The following is a 17,327-nucleotide window of genomic DNA, read 5'->3' as shown; positions in this document are numbered from 1 at the left end:
AAAGGAGACAATAAATTAGAAATGCATTACGTCGCCAATCATACATTTTTAGCAGGCAAATTTGCTTGCTAATGTCAGCGTTGTCCACTCCCCCATCTTTTAAGATTGGTCGTTATAGGCTTTGGTGTACAACAATGACAGTGGGGTAAACAATTGCAAATTTACTCAAAGTTGGGAATATCGTCACTGATATCCACGATTGGTTATTTCCTATCTATTTGAATTGAAATTTGACCATATTTCTTCCACGCGAGACATGGTGACAAAATGTAGTCAGTCGTGTTCGCAAACGCGGACTCTGCTGAATTTGTAGGAGTGGCGACTTAATATGGATTTCTCTCCATAATTTTGTCTCCGGTATTGCTCGGGCTTTCCACTTTTAGTCTGTGTCTTCTTTTCTATATTACATGAAATGGCTGTTTTGTTAAACATTTTTACGCTTACGTCAAAATTTGGGAAGAGTGAATATCAAACTGACCTGACAGACTACTCCAGCAAATATTTGCCGGGTTAGACTCAGATTTGATGAAAAGCGCTTGATGTTAGTATTTTCTATTCTTACAAAAAGATTCCATACACAAAGATTATATACGCAAAGGCGGTACTGTCTTCACAACTGAACTTATAGTTGGAAATTTTGTTGCTTAAAAATGATTCGACGCCCTTGAAAATAGTAGAATGAGCACCGTGCAAAAAGGAATGGATTGTAAATATTATGAAATTTTGGTTTGTTTGTAAAATTTGTAAATTATATATTGATGTTTAACAATTTTGTTATATATATATATATATATATATATATATATATATATATATATACCCTGGCCTAGGCCTCGACATATGAAAAGACTGTAAAAGTCTAGTAGGGGGCCAGTATTGACTACAATTACACGGTCGAGCTTCCTAGTTAAAGTCGAGCTAATATCTTTTCATGGGACGAGCTAATCTTTTCATAACGAAGAAAGTCCAGCTAAGGTATTTTCATGGGTCCATCATTAGTCATTTCATAACCAACAAAGTCGAAGTAAGGTCTTTTCATGTGTCCACCATTAGTCTTTTCATAAGTCTGTTTTTTCTGTCAAAATTCAAAGTTTTTTGTTTTTTTTCCTGCTTCTGTACATAGAGAAACGGAACCGGAGCTAGACTACATAGCTTTGCACCAGAGCAGTCCAACTTAAGAATCAGTTGGAAAACTGCTAAAAGCCTTAAGAATTTAGCCAAATCTTAAGATAAAGAGTTATTGCAGCTTGAGTATATTACCACATTATTTGATTCAATGAAGCCAGCTAGCTTATGTGTATTGGTGCTAGTCCTATTAGCCATGACAAAATTTTGGCGTTATTTTGTTTGTTTTCCATTCCAAATTTATGAGCTATATTTTTTGAAAAAAAAATGCAAGTTTTTGAGGGATTTTTTTGAGTCGTAAAAGGTGAAGGAGCGTACATGCTGACTACATTATATGCAATATTGCACGTAAAACGTTAATGGCAAAAAAGCGGACTTATGAAAAGACTAATGATGGACCCATGAAAAGACTTTAACTCGAATTTGTTTGGAGTTATTGAGTCGAGCTTAATTCCAGCCCAAATTTTGGGTCAAGCCAAAGACTTTTGTAAAATTTTAGGTCAAGCTAAAGTCCAGAATGTCCTAAACTCCAGATACAATCTTTTCATAGCTCAAATGAGTCAAGTATTGTCTTTTCATAGTACATTTTGGTCGAGCATTGTCTTTTCATAAGTCTGTACCCAGACCTGGGTATATATATATATATATATATATATATATATTTCAATAATTATTCAAAAATTAGAAATATATTTGGCAAATGACTAGGGGTTAAACGGATTTCACTTAAATTCTGTTCTGGAAACGCGATGCAATTCTAGCCTTTAAATAAGCTATTTTGACATCTAATAGATACAAAAGTTGTGTGATACAGTGACCTTTTTGCTTTCGCCCCAAAATTTTTGGGAATCATTTTTGTCACTCAATCCCCATACAAAGTTTAGTTCTCTAATTCTAATCGAACGAGAATCTTCCATTACAATTACAAAATTTCTTTAGGTGTCAAATAAAGTCAATTTCGGATCTGTCAAAACTTGTCAGAGATAATGTCCAGTAGTTAAGAAATTAATATCTCCGCGTATAACTGAATTCACTTAAAGTTATATACGTGTTACAACAGGTACAACTCCTTATAAAGTACTAACTATAAATAATATTTATTTAATAGCTGCATCGATTCAAATTTAGATTCATACTTATAAGCTTTGATTATTTGAGGTTATATTATCGTTCCCAAAAGTGGAACAGGTATTTATTCACCTTCATTTAGAGTAGAATTCCCACAAAATTTGTCAGTTCGTGATTGTCATATTAATTTATTGGTTAGATCTTGTATAGCATAAATGTTAACCTGTGAGATAGCTGTAGAAAAGAAAAGCTTCTAAAATTGGATCAATTTTTGGTTTTGTTCGATATTCGTTTTCTACAAAACTTAAACATTTTACTTTCGTTTGAGATTATAGTTCTAGCTCGACGGCAGTTTTTGCGTATGCATTTATAATAAATATACGCGTGTTCTTTTCGTTTACTTATTTAGTTCAATCAAATTGAAAGCATGCTTGTTGTTTTGTTTTTTTAACTAGTTCACCTGTTAAACTGAAGAAAGAACATTATCAAACTTGCAACTCGTTCAATGTTATCAATACTGCTTTATAATTTGTCATCCCCGCAATTTGACCTTTTTCAATTAAAACTTAATATTGAACTTCTTTTTTTCTGGTCGGTGACTATTATCTCATTAGTTACTAAAAACACGAATTGAATGTCGAAGTTGTACATAACATCAGAAAAAAAGCAATACTTTGGGAAACTGCACTGTTCAGTATAGTTAGATTTTTTCAGAAGAACATTCTATTCCCGAATACATTTTTCTATTCTTTTTGAATCTTTGATCTTAAACTTTATGTAAACATTCATTGTAACTGAGATAGTCGCTGATTCGTTGAACACCAGAGACTGGTCGACAATGTCAACGAGCAATTTCACAAAGCTACCTCACGATGACTCGGCTTCAGATAATCTTGGCAAGCCGTCCAGTCAAGCCCCGATCATTAGCCCGAACGAGCAGTCGTCCAAGCGGTACTCCAGAGTACCCTCCGAGGTATCCGAATCGGATCACAAGTCTTCCAGATCCCAATCCTCTGCTTCCTCGTCAGACAGTGAAGGAGATGCAGTTGCGGGTCAAATTGAAAGCGAGAGAAACGGGGTTTTATCTGTTCACAACTTGAGCTACACAGTGACGATAGGGCCTCCTTTCAAACGCAAGACCAAGGTAAAAGATTCTCTGCCATACCAGGATGAGTTCAAAGTACAAGTCTTTTCAGTAAATAATTCCCAGCAAAAATATTTTTCTTTAACGAGGTGAATATTTAATTAGTGTTAATAGTATAAACTGTTAGTGTTTGTTCTAGTATTAGTAGAAGTCTCTTATTCGCCTAGCAAATTATTACTATTTATTATTCAGTTTTTATTTCTAAATCAGGACAAAAGAATTCTTTGTTAATTCTTTCTAAAGATTCTTTGTTAATATGTGGTCTAAGCAAGCGAATCTAGTGCAAAAATATACCAGCAGTAGAATTGGTGAAGCATCTCTTGTGTGCCAACAACCGTTACTCAAATTGTCTGAATTAAGGTCTAAATTTGGGTATCTTTTATAACCGACGCTGTTTTTGTCTGTTCCTATGAGCTTTGTCATATAAAGGCCATGGCTGCGTAAGCCATGTAAGCGTGCACAGCTTCTTGTGAAGCTTACTGTCATCACAATTTTTTAAGTTGTTATCTCGATCAGCCGATTATTTTGTCTTATAATTTTTTCTGTTCAGGAATAATTCACCATATGACTAGAAAAAAACAAAGAGTTTGTCTAAGATGGCCTTAAGTGGCGTTTTTTTCGATTCCAAATTTTCTAATAATTGACCAAACTTTCCATTAAATAATTGGATTTGTTTTGAGCAAGAGAAGCTATGCTCTAAAAAAAATTCATTTACTAATTTCAAATTCTAACTAAAATGTGTCACCATTTTTTATATGACATTTTGTAATTTTTTGTTTTTGCTAAAATTTTCATAAACATTGCTGGCCTTTTCTTTTCCTGTTTCAATGCTGGAAAATTAACAATTTTGGTTGTTTAGAGTTACTTCTTCTGTTGATATCAGAGTTTTCTCAACTTTTTCGAGCCGTCTGAAAACCAGCAAGAAATCATGTAATTATTTTGTAATATGCTCACATCCCGGGATGACCACCATAAATGTTTCTCAGAAACCATACGTAAGACATGTATGGTTGTATGGCTTCTTTGATACCATACATAAGACCATACAAAAATTTCAAGGTGATCTCAAATGACGTCTTTTGGACCATGTAGTACAACAAATATATCGTACTTGCCATTGGCCTTCAACAAAAAAAAATTTTCTATGTTGCCTTGGATACCATATCCAAGACCATAGACTTTTATGGCCCATCCAAGATCATAAAACTTTTTTTGTGCAACATCTTTTTTTGACACAAAAATGATTTTAACAACTTCCTATGCGAATTTCAGACGATAAAAATGGATATTTAAAAATTTCTTCAGAAAAAAATTTTATGGTGTCTTGGATACCATATCCAAGACCATGGACTTTTATGGCCCATCCAAGATCATAAAACTTTTTTTGTGCAGCATCTTTTTTTGGCAAAAAATGATTTTAATAACCTCCTCTGCGGGTTACAAACGATTAAAATGGAGATTTAAAAATTGGTTCTGAAAATTTTTATGGTGTCTTTGATACCATATTCCAGACCATAGACTATTCTGGCCCATCCAAGATCATTAAACTTATTTTGTACAACCTAATTTTTTGGCTCAAAAATGCTTATCACCGCACCTCATGCGGGTTTCAGGTAAACAACTTGAAAGTACTAGACAAACTCATGAATTATAATTTATGGTTTCTCGGATATCATCTCCAAGACCATATACTTTTATGGCTCCTTCAATATCATAAAATTATCTTCCAAAAGCTTTTAACAAAATCAATGCCATTTTTCATATATTGTGCCATTTTTTCGTCAATTTTGCTTCAATTTCTGTAATCAGTCATGCATTCAGTATTAGCTGAGCTCTTCTTAAACCTTGGTTAACCTTTTCAGCATGTTCTTTTGATGCAAGTCAAAATTTTCCGTTTTTTTTATTTTTGTAGTTGGAGTGTTTAAATTTCAATGATACGTCCTTCTCCCTATTTAATTTGCGCTTTCTACATCTATTTCTGTCCGTGAAGCGAATTTTACTGATGGTTATTGTTAATTCAACAATTTTTCATTTCTGACAATTTCAACAAATTTCTGTGTGTGTGTTGTTTTTTTGTCAAACTAATCAAAAAATCATAGCCTCCATGGCGAGGTGCGAATTTGTTTCCGCCTCCCCATGAAGACTTGCAGTGACCTAAGCTACTCCCACAAACACGTTAGCATGGCTGTTCTACTCAGCTATACTTGATTTCTGCAGATTTGGATCTGTGCTTCTAGCTCAAAAAAATAGGTACACTTGAGTAATTTGCTGATATCTTCCAAAGTACTCTATCAAATTTTTTGGGCGGAAAATCATTTTTCTGATGCTGTAATTTTCTTGTTTTTGCTGTTTAGGTGCTTTCCTAAGTCGCCGTGGTGAAAAAGTTATTCACTATTAAATTTTAAAAAGTCACCAATAATGAGATTTTGGTGTTCTCTAAAAACGGGTACCCCAGAAAACCAGAATAAACCTAAATATTTTGGTTCACTGCATTCCCCTCTTATTGGGGAGGATACCCATATATATTTTTAGTTTGATTTTTTGGAGTTGAGTTGGTCAATTTTTGCTCTGCATGCGCCGAACCTCGATTTTCGGCCATGTTCGGCTAATTCGGCGGTGACATAAAGTTGAAAGTTTTTGTGTCAAGATTAAACATTACAGTGTTTTAGACTGCTCAGTTAATGGGGAGTATCACTATTTACTTAATGTACCATTTTTTCCCACGTTTTGATGGTGCATTTTAGCGATACGTGAAACTTGGTAGTCAAAATAGGTCATTTGACCAAATGAATGACTTTTTTGCAATTGAACAAGTTATCGGGCGTGCTTTTTGTGTTTTCTGAACAGTATTTATGTTCTTGAAGCTATTTGTATTAATTGATGGGGTTAACTCAACAATTTTTCATTTTTCACGATTTCATCAAATTTCTGTGAATGTTGTTTTATGTCAAAATCATAACCTTCATGGTGAGGTGGGAAATTTTTGACCGTCTCCCCATGAAGGTTTTCCATGATCCAGAACGTCGAAGTGCACCAGGACGTCGAATCGCAACCACAAACACGCCGGCAACTCTGTTTCACGTTGTTTTACGTCAGTTCCGGAGATTTTGGGCTTTGTTTTAGCCCAAAAAATGGAGTACAAAACAGTATTTTGTTAATATCTGCTAAAGTGCCGGACCAAATTAAACGGGAGTAGTCGCATTTTGTTAGCACTAAACTCTTCTTGCTTGCAGTGTTTAGTTGGTTTCTCAAATCGTCCTAAACAAAAACTTATTAATGTTTAAATTTGAAAAAAGTCGCAATTTCGGGCTATGTTGAGTGACCCAAATTTCGCTACAACAAAGCACAAGCTTTACCCAACAAATCTTAGTGTATTATAGTCCTCAATTAGAGGGGAGTATCCCCAAATATACTTTGCATAGTAGTTTTTGCAATTGAGACAGTCAAATTTGGCTCTAAATTTGGTGACCTCGCTTTTTTGGTCAATTAGCATTTTTGTTACGAGCTGATTGTTTCAGGATGAATATTTTCTTTCAATTTATTTTGATCTTGTGCTTCAATCACAGCCTTCAGGGAAAAGAAAGCCAGGTAAATAAGAATAGTTGCAACAGATATCCAGGCAAAATCTGCATTTGCGGAGGAAACAACTTGCTTTATCACATTGAGAAAGGAATTTAAGTTTGTACTTTTTCGAATTTCCCATTCAATTTTTGACCAAAACGAGTAATTTCTGGCATAATTTGTTGCTGTTAGGACATTCTTCCCTGGAATGGCTAGTCACAGTCCTGAAGATATTCATCAGAACAGTTATTCAATGTTGAAAGCGGAAAAACAAAAAATTTTTTCTCAAATTTTATGGCTTAAAGGTGTTTTGCGCAATTGAACAAGTTTTTGGGCGTGCGTTTTATGTTTTCTAGACACTATTTAGGTTGCTGAAGCTAAATGTATCAAATAATGGCATTAATTCAACAATTTTTCTTTTTTCACGAGTTCATCAAATTTCTGTGGATGTTGTCTTATGTCAAAACACACAAAACATCATAACCTTCATGGTGAAGTGGGAAATTTTTTACCACCTCACGATGAAGGTTTGCCGTGACCTAGACCGTAGAAGTGGACCAGAATTACACCCACAAATACGCGGGGAACGCTGTTTCACGTTGTTTTACGTCGGTTCCGGAGATCATGGGCTTCGATTTAAGCCCAAAAAATGGGGTACAGAACAGTATTTGGTTAATATCTTCTAAAGTATTGAACCAAATTAAACGGGAGTGGCCGCATTTTGTTGACACTGAAACCCTCTTGCTTGCAGTGCTTGCTTGTTTTCTCAAATTGTCCTAATCAAAATGTTATTAATGTTTAAATTTGAAAAAAGTCGAATTTTTGGCCCAAAATGAGTGACCCAAATTTCGGTATAACAAAACACGAGAGTTACCCAACAAATGTTAGCGTTTTAGAATCCTCAGTTAATGGGGAGTATCGCCATATATATTTTATATGGTATTTTATGTAGTTCAGACGTTGAACTTTGGCTCTGAACAGCGGTAACCTCGCTTTTTTGGATATTTGGCAGGGTAAAAGCTGGCAACCATCCAAAAGCTCAACCTAAGAAGTCTAAACGGAAACGAGATGCTGGAAAATCTTCTGATGTGAAATCGTCAAAAAAGATCCGTTTTGACGACTCTTTGGGAGAAGTGGCGAGACATTGTGAACCACTAGTCACGTTGGGAGCCACTTTGACGCCTCTTGAGGTTTTTTACACTTGAGTTAATGTTTTTTTAGTTTAGTTGAACAAACCAAGTTTTCCTATTAATCAATAATTAATGATAGTCGAAAGATATTTCTTCGAACGTGTTTCATTGTACATTTTGGAAATCTATTCGCTTTAGAGCTCCAAGACGGTTCCGGAGAAGCTTCTCACAGATCTTGTGGAAAGCTTGACAGGAAGTTTCAAACAAGTATTAGCTACACAGGAGGAGCACGCACGGAAGATGGCGAAAGAAAACCAACTAATGAGATCAAAACTGATTTTCGTATTGAAACAAGCCAGGAGTTCTAGCTCTTCCACTTCGTTGTCGACAGTACCAATTCCCGTTCGCGATGAGGGTGATCCATTGTGGTTCGGAAAATTGGACTTGATGACGCTTGTTCCAACTGGTGGGCCTTCTTCTTTTGGCAGGGCTCTCGGTGCTGCAATGTTCGGTGAAGAGGATAAATGCCAGCACATAAACTTCCGCATAGGACAAAAAGTGTTGAAATCAAATGCCCGCAAGCCATGCAGCAAACCAGTCGAAGATGTTTTCAGGCAATGCGTTGCCCGTAATTTTGTCGACAACGCTGAGGCAGCAACTGAAATGGCAATTGGAGGCGCTAATCAATATCGCATCGAGATGCGTCAAAAACATCCATCTAAAATTTCAAACGAGGCTAAGGAGAATATTCCGCCGTCCGAATAACCAAAACTTCCTGAAATAAATTTAAAATAGGAGGACGTTTTGATCTGATCATTTTTTGACGCCTAACTTTCAATGTCTTGTGTTGCTGTTTCTTTCCTTATTTAGATGTTCTGAGAAGAGTTCTTTCTTTATTCCACTTTTACATGTTTTGCATCAATTTGTATCAGAACTTTTGAAACTGATGAGTGGTGTAATTCATCAGCTCTTTTGTTACGGAGTAATGCCCTGATTTTATTATTCCTGCCTCTCCTGCTTTCTTATTTTTATCAAGTTTTGTTCTTTCTTTTGTTTAATTTATAGTTTCCTGATAGGTTTTCTGGTCATTTAGTGGGGCTTCTGGTTTTGTTTAGACTCGTCCATAGCTCTTGTTTTTCCATTACTGATTGGTGGGCTAATAACTGTCGAGTTTCAATCGCTGCATAATTTTTCAGAGGCATGTCTCAATCAAACAAGAGTCGGGTTTTTACTGACAACGAAGGTCTCAGCTCTGATGCTTCACCTCCAGTAGAAAAGAAAAGAAAGAAAATTTCTCGTAGCAACGACAGCGAGGGAGAGAACTGTGACGCAGTTATGGATAATGGGGGTGGGGTACTTGCCAATGATAAACGTTCATTGCAGCAAATTGGTGCTGGTGCTAGTCGTAAGAAGCCTGACTCAAATCGATGTCCTGATGATGAAGACAAAAATGCGAATGCTTTGGAGACCACAACAATAATGAAACAAGTCTCACCAGGGGAAACTCCTATTTCAAAAGATCTGGAGAAACCTGATGCTTTAACTGCCTATCCAACGATAACATCACTTCAAGACAGCATTAAGAGTATGCTTACCAAACACCAGGCCCGATTCAAGTCCATTAGAAACAATGGGAGAGCATCAAACCTTGAGTTCCTTGGTTCTGAAGAGCATTTTCTTTTTGGAGAGAGTCTTTTTGTTGACAATAATCTGTCGGCTGAGCCAGTATTTGTGAATGGAAAGGACTGTATGCAGTTGCCAGCTGGAAAAGAGCCATTCAAATTCGGAGGAGAACTGGGCAAATTCATTTTCGGCAAAACCCGTGACTGCCGGTTGATCACGCATATGATAGGTCCCAAACGGATTCACAGCGACATGCGCTCCATAGTTTCACACGATCTTGAGACAGCTTTTGAAAGTATGTTTCTGATAAGCTATTATATTTATTCTCCAATTTTAAATACAATCACTCAAAAATGAAAAACTTTCCTCGGGGGGTATTAAAAAGGTCATTAATTTGATCTGCTTGATTTTCTGATATAACTTTCTTTAAGCACAGAAAACAGTCTTCTTCGCAAAAGCAGAGAGCTAATCAATTACATAGCATGCCTATTAGTTTTTGGACTATATTTTGTTTTGTTTAGAAACAGTTAAAGCGAAGTACCCAAAGCAATCTGTCCTAGCTTACCGTGAGGCTAAAGCAGCTGCAAATCAGATGGGACTGGATTTGAAGAAGAAGTTCAGGAAGCAACGCACAACAGATTTAAATGCTCAGAAAAACCTTCAGAACATCTTTCCTGTTGCCCGAAAATTTTTTTCTCATGTCAGACTTAAACAGAATATAAACGACGAATGTCCGCTTCCTTGATAGACAGATATTATCTGAATATATGTCCGCATTAAACTCTAAAATTCAGTTTCTTTATATGTTTTTTTGTATTTTTTTTAAAATTGTTTTGGAATTTTTCTTCGCAAAAACTTTTCTCAAATCTGTCATTTTGCTGTCAATTTCTTTGACTTGATGTAGTATCTTGCACACTACATCAGTGCAAAAAATCCGTGAACAAAACTTTTTTGCAAAGATTGTTTGAGAAAAAGAACTTTTTGGAGAAGATTTACCAATTTATGCTTCGCCAAAAAATCTGACAAATTGGAATTTTTTTATTTGTACTTTGTTGATTTTCGTTTGTCTTTCGGGCATTCAATAACTGCTTCTTTTTCTTCTGCTAAAAAATCTTTCGATCAATTTTATTGATTCGATTGTTGACTTCAAGAGTTTTTCACAGCAAATGTTTTCAGATAAAATGCGAAAAAAGCACAAGAGCGTTATCCTTGCGCAGTGTGATGCACATGTGACAAAAGCCGTTTTGGAGGAAACAGACCGTTTTGTTGATACAATGGTTAACAAACTATCAGTGGAAGAGTACCAAGTTCTTTTGGAATCGTCTCCTCTTCATTTATTTTACGACCAATTGCTGCAAAAATGTTATCAAGAAGCAAAGAATGCAAACTTTTCCATTCGTCCGGACAGTTTTTGTGGCTATGGGTTATTTTATGGTGGTGCTGATATTCTGGAAACTAGCAAACAAAAGGACTGTTTAGAGGGTCTCTGGGCGCTGCTAGAAGTCATTGATAAAGAGGATCAACAACTGATAAAGCCAATTTCAAAATTCCAAGCCACTGAAGTTGGCAGAAAATCGAGAGTTATGATTGAAGCCGTGCGGTTTGCGAATCACTCATGCAAACCAAACTGCAAATATGACATTAAGGAAGTAAATAACAGGAAGCGTGTCATGCTCAGGCTTGTACGAGATATTTCACCTGGAGAAGAACTGACCGTTTTCTATGGGAATTCGATATTTGGTAGGAACAATTGTGATTGCTTATGCCCTCACATGGAAAGTCATTTGGTTACAGTTAATGAGAAAACGACTATAGAAAATTCTTTGTATGTAAAACCCACGAGCAAAAACGTAGCGGTTAACTCGAGATCAAATTTGACGCAACACCGTAGGCGGCTATTCGTTGATTATAAATCAAGGAAGCGCGTTAAACTTGACAGCGAACTAAGACATTTTGCATCCGATTCCTCAGATGACTACAGTTCAAAAGAAAGCAATGAAAACAGTTCCAGTGAAAACAGTTCAAACAAAAATGACACAGCCAATGAGAGAAAAACCGTTTTGAACATTGAAAACGAAAGCAGTCAAAGTGAGGTTGCTTTCAATGGCAGTTCGAGAAACTTGAACAATGAGGACATTTCAAGTGCAAGTGATGCAAACCAAAACCCAAGCTCAACTGATGTGGAAGAAAGTTTGACCGATAGCGACATAAACTCAACTACTATCTCAACTGATGATGAAGAAATTTTGGCTGATAGTGACAACGATTTAGTTTCAACTGCATTTGATGAGAAAATTGTTCCTGTTGATAATGAAAACTCAAGCTCAAATGGTCTTGCAAATGGTGTTGGGTTATCGAACAATTGTCGCTATCTAATATCTTCTCCTAATGAATCACAAGCTCCTCTCATAGTGATAAATGATGTATCCGAAATTGGGTCGCCAGAAGTTGGTTTAAATGAAAGTTCTGAGTCGACAGAGGTGGAGTAACAAGATGAATTGAGCGAAATCAGCATTCCGAACTTCAGACTGTGTGTGAACCCCATTATTGCTAAGCATGGTTCCTCTGATGCAGAGGCCAGTGATTGGATCCGACTTTTAAAGCTTACTATTAAATCTCATCAATTTCCAAGTTTCAAGTCGATTAAAAAAACTTATCACTCATCCAAACGCCACATTAGCAACTCCGTGAAAAGCTGTGCTTCGGGAGATGCGTTTTTTCTAATTTTTGCTAAGGAACTTCAAGATATTGTACAGAAAAATATTGCGACTAATTTGAAGTACGATTCAAAACGAGAGCGGTCTTCCGATTTGAAGATTCCTACTGCTATGAGTTCTAAGCAAAGATCTATCAACATATACTTGCTTATGAATTCAGATGGTGTCAGGCTGTTGAGGTCATCAGGGAAATCTTTGTGGCCAGTCTGATTTGCAGTAGCCAATTTGCCGCCAAAACTTCGATCATCTTTCAAAAATATAGTACTGGCAAGTTTATGGTTTGGATTCAAGAAACCGTCGTAGAACCAAATTTTTGAGGTAGGTTTTTTGTAATTTCGCTAAATAGCAACTTTTATGGGCTCCATAAATTACGATTTTTTAGTATATTGGGAGGGAACTTGAAAAGAAACCGAATATTGAATTTCAAAAGAAGACGGCCAGTTTGAACTTCCACGTTTTCCTTCTTGTCTCCGACTTGCCTGCAACTGCCTCGATGTCGAATATGCATCACCATCTTGCTACTTACGGCTGTACATTGTGTCTTATTGAGACAAAGTTACACGAGAAGACGAGATATTATCCATTGAAACAAACTTCAATGAGAACACCTGACGTGCATCAAAATTGTATTGAGATTTTGGAACGTCGAAACTTTACGGCTTTCAAAGGTGTTAAAGGCAGAAGTAAGCTTTTCGACATCATACCCAATTTACCACTGGCTGCAAAGATTGATGTTATGCCTCAGGTCTACTTGGGTGTTGCAAAAGTTCTACTTCATGTCATAGTTTCGAAAATAGTGAAATCAGATATTGAATCCATCAACAACATTGTTCGGAGTCTTAAAGTAAGTTGCAATTTTATTTAAAATCCGGATATTCAGTTTCAACACGCATTAATTTGTTTTTGTTCATTTATTTCAGTTGCCCAGTGAATTCAAGCGAAGAATAAGACCACTAAGTCAAATTGAGTTTTTCAAAGCAAATGAATACAGAGCATGGCTTTTTACATCGGTCCTGTACTATTCAGTTTCGCAGTTAACGAGAGACTGTATGAGCGGTTTACACTTCTCAGTTTTTCTATTCGCTTATTGATTATTTCCTCAGCATACGCCAATGATGCAGATGATTTGATTAAATCTTTTCTATCAGATTTGAAAGAGGATCACTCAGAGCACCTGTTTACGGCAAATGTCCACTCCTTGATGCATCTATCATGGCAAGTACGGCAGTTTGGACCACTTTGGACGTCTTCAGCAATGATGTTTGAGTCTGCAAATTATTTGTTTCTAATTTCTTTGCAATTTGATTTTTATTGGGTTCTTCTTCAAGTGGCAACACCCAAAGACTAGTCTCAGAGCACAACACGTGGTTACATATCACCATCCTTAATTTGGACCTAAAAGTTTTGTTTTCAATCAAAAAAATCTTGAAATATGGAAAGAGATACAAAATCCATTTTAGAGGCATGCTTCTGAAAAAAACGATTTGTAACTGATTTTGGCGATTTGCTTTTCCAGCTTAGTTACCATGCAAAACATTACAAGTCATTGACTACAAGACTGGAGACACCTTCTTTTTTGAAGTCAAAATGAACGTTGTCTGAACTCTGTTTCACGTTGTTTTACGTTAGTTCCGGAGATTTTGGGCTTTGTTCTAGCCCAAAAAATGGAGTACAAAACAGTATTTGGTTAATATCTGCTAAAGTGCCGGACCAAATTAAACGGGAGTAGTCGCATTTTGTTAGCACTAAACTCTTCTTGCTTGCAGTGTTTAGTTGGTTTCTCAAATCGTCCTAAACAAAAACTTATTAATGTTTAAATTTGAAAAAAGTCGCAATTTCGGGCTATGTTGAGTGACCCAAATTTCGCTACAACAAAGCACAAGCTTTACCCAACAAATCTTAGTGTATTATAGTCCTAAATTAGAGGGGAGTATCCCCAAATATACTTTGCATAGTAGTTTTTGCAATTGAGACAGTCAAATTTGGCTCTAAATTTGGTGACCTCGCTTTTTTGGTCAATTAGCATTTTTGTTACGAGCTGATTGTTTCAGGATGAATATTTTCTTTCAATTTATTTTGATCTTGTGCTTCAATCACAGCCTTCAGGGAAAAGAAAGCCAGGTAAATAAGAATAGTTGCAACAGATATCCAGGCAAAATCTGCATTTGCGGAGGAAACAACTTGCTTTATCACATTGAGAAAGGAACTTAAGTTTGTACTTTTTCGAATTTCCCATTCAATTTTTGACCAAAACGAGTAATTTTTGGCATAATTTGTTGCTTTTAGGACATTCTTCTCTGGAATGGCTAGTCACAGTCCTGAAGATATTCATCAGAACAGTTATTCAATGTTGAAAGCGGAAAAACAAAATTTTTTCTCAAATTTTATGGCTTAAAGGTGTTTTGCGCAATTGAACAAGTTTTTGGGCGTGCGTTTTATGTTTTCTAGACACTATTTAGGTTGCTGAAGCTAAATGTATCAAATTATGGCATTAATTCAACAATTTTTCTTTTTTCACGAGTTCATCAAATTTCTGTGGATGTTGTTTTATGTCAAAACACACAAAACATCATAACCTTCATGGTGAAGTGGGAAATTTTTTACCACCTCACAATGAAGGTTTGCCGTGACCTACACCGTAGAAGTGGACCAGAATTACACCCACAAATACGCCGGGAACGCCGTTTCACGTTGTTTTACGTCGGTTCCGGAGATCATGGGCTTCGATTTAAGCCCAAAAAATGGGGTACAGAACAGAATTTGGTTAATATCTTCTAAAGTATTGAACCAAATTAAACGGGAGTGGCCGCATTTTGTTGACACTGAAACCCTCTTGCTTGCAGTGCTTGCTTGGTTTCTCAAATTGTCCTAATCAAAATGTTATTAATGTTAAATTTGAAAAAAGTCGAATTTTTGGCCCAAAATGAGTGACCCAAATTTCGGTATAACAAAACACGAGAGTTACCCAACAAATGTTAGCGTTTTAGAATCCTCAGTTAATGGGGAGTATCGCCATATATATATTTTATATGGTATTTTATGTAGTTCAGACGTTGAACTTTGGCTCTGAACAGCGGTAACCTCGCTTTTTTGGATATTTGGCAGGGTAAAAGCTGGCAACCATCCAAAAGCTCAACCTAAGAAGTCTAAACGGAAACGAGATGCTGGAAAATCTTCTGATGTGAAATCGTCAAAAAAGATCCGTTTTGACGACTCTTTGGGAAAAGTGGCGAGACATTGTGAACCACTAGTCACGTTGGGAGCCACTTTGACGCCTCTTGAGGTTTTTTACACTTGAGTTAATGCTTTTTTAGTTTAGTTGAACAAACCAAGTTTTCCTATTAATCAATAATTAATGATAGTCGAAAGATATTTCTTCGAACGTGTTTTATTGTACATTTTGGAAATCTATTCGCTTTAGAGCTCCAAGACGGTTCCGGAGAAGCTTCTCACAGATCTTGTGGAAAGCTTGACAGGAAGTTTCAAACAAGTATTAGCTACACAGGAGGAGCACGCACGGAAGATGGCGAAAGAAAACCAACTAATGAGATCAAAACTGATTTTCGTATTGAAACAAGCCAGGAGTTCTAGCTCTTCCACTTCGTTGTCGACAGTACCAATTCCCGTTCGCGATGAGGGTGATCCATTGTGGTTCGGAAAATTGGACTTGATGACGCTTGTTCCAACTGGTGGGCCTTCTTCTCTTGGCAGGGCTCTCGGTGCTGCAATGTTCGGTGAAGAGGATAAATGCCAGCACATAAACTTCCGCATAGGACAAAAAGTGTTGAAATCAAATGCCCGCAAGCCATGCAGCAAACCAGTCTAAGATGTTTTCAGGCAATGCGTTGCCCGTAATTTTGTCGACAACGCTGAGGCAGCAACTGAAATGGCAATTGGAGGCGCTAATCAATATCGCATCGAGATGCGTCAAAACCATCCATCTAACGTTTAAAACGAGGCTAAGGAGAATATTCCGCCGTCCGAATAACCAAAACTTCCAGAAATAAATTTAAAGTAGGAGGACGTTTTGATCTGATCATTTTTTGACGCTTAACTTTCAATGTTTTGTGTTGCTGTTTCTTTCCTTATTTTTATGTTCTGAGAAGAGTTCTTTCTTTATTCCACTTTTACATGTTTTGCATCAATTTATATCAGAACTTTTGAAACTGATGAGTGGTGTAATTTATCAGCTCTTTTGTTACGGAGTAATGCCCTGATTTTATTATTCCTGCCTCTGCTGCTTTCTTATTTTTATCAAGTTTTGTTCTTTCTTTTGTTTAATTTATAGTTTCCTGATAGGTTTTCTGGTCATTTAGTGGGGTTTCTGGTTCTGTTTAGACTCGTCCATAGCTCTTGTTTTTCCATTACTGATTGGTGGGCTAATAACTGTCGAGTTTCAATCGCTGCATAATTTTTCAGAGGCATGTATCAATCAAACAAGAGTCCGGTTTTTACTGACAACGAAGGTCTCAGCTCTGATGCTTCACCTCCAGTAGAAAAGAAAAGAAAGAAATCTTCTCGTAGCAACGACAGCGAGGGAGAGAACTGTGACGCAGTTATGGATAATGGGGTTGGGGTACTTGCCAATGATAAACGTTCATTGCAGCAAATTGGTGCTGGTGCTAGTCGTAAGAAGCCTGACTCAAATCGATGTCCTGATGATGAAGACAAAAATGCGAATGCTTTGGAGACCACAACAATAATGAAACAAGTCTCACCAGGGGAAACTCCTATTTCAAAAGATCTGGAGAAACCTGATGCTTTAACTGCCTATTCAACGATAACATCATTTCAAGACAGCATTAAGAGTATGCTTACCAAACACCAGGCCCGATTCAAGTCCATTAGAAACAATGAGAGAGCATCAAACCTTGAGTTCCTTGGTTCTGAAGAGCATTTTCTTTTTGGAGAGAGTCTTTTTGTTGACAATAATCTGTCGGCTGAGCCAGTATTTGTGAA

General features: G+C 36.6%; 1 protein-coding gene across 1 annotated transcript in view; it reads left to right on the top strand.

The window, feature by feature from the left end:
• Positions 1-2,309: 2,309 nt before the first annotated feature.
• Positions 2,310-17,327, top strand: part of LOC142348484 (broad substrate specificity ATP-binding cassette transporter ABCG2-like) — a 34,952-nt gene continuing 19,934 nt past the window's right edge. The window contains exon 1 of the mRNA XM_075399859.1: positions 2,310-3,337. Coding sequence (XP_075255974.1) covers positions 3,032-3,337 — 306 coding nt within the window. The 5' untranslated portion in view covers positions 2,310-3,031. The remainder of the gene's footprint in view (positions 3,338-17,327) is intronic.

Source organism: Convolutriloba macropyga, chromosome 10 (assembly GCF_964194025.1).
Source record: "Convolutriloba macropyga chromosome 10, txConMacr16.3, whole genome shotgun sequence".
Lineage (NCBI taxonomy): Eukaryota > Metazoa > Xenacoelomorpha > Acoela > Convolutidae > Convolutriloba > Convolutriloba macropyga.
This window is presented reverse-complemented; position numbering and strand designations above follow the sequence as displayed.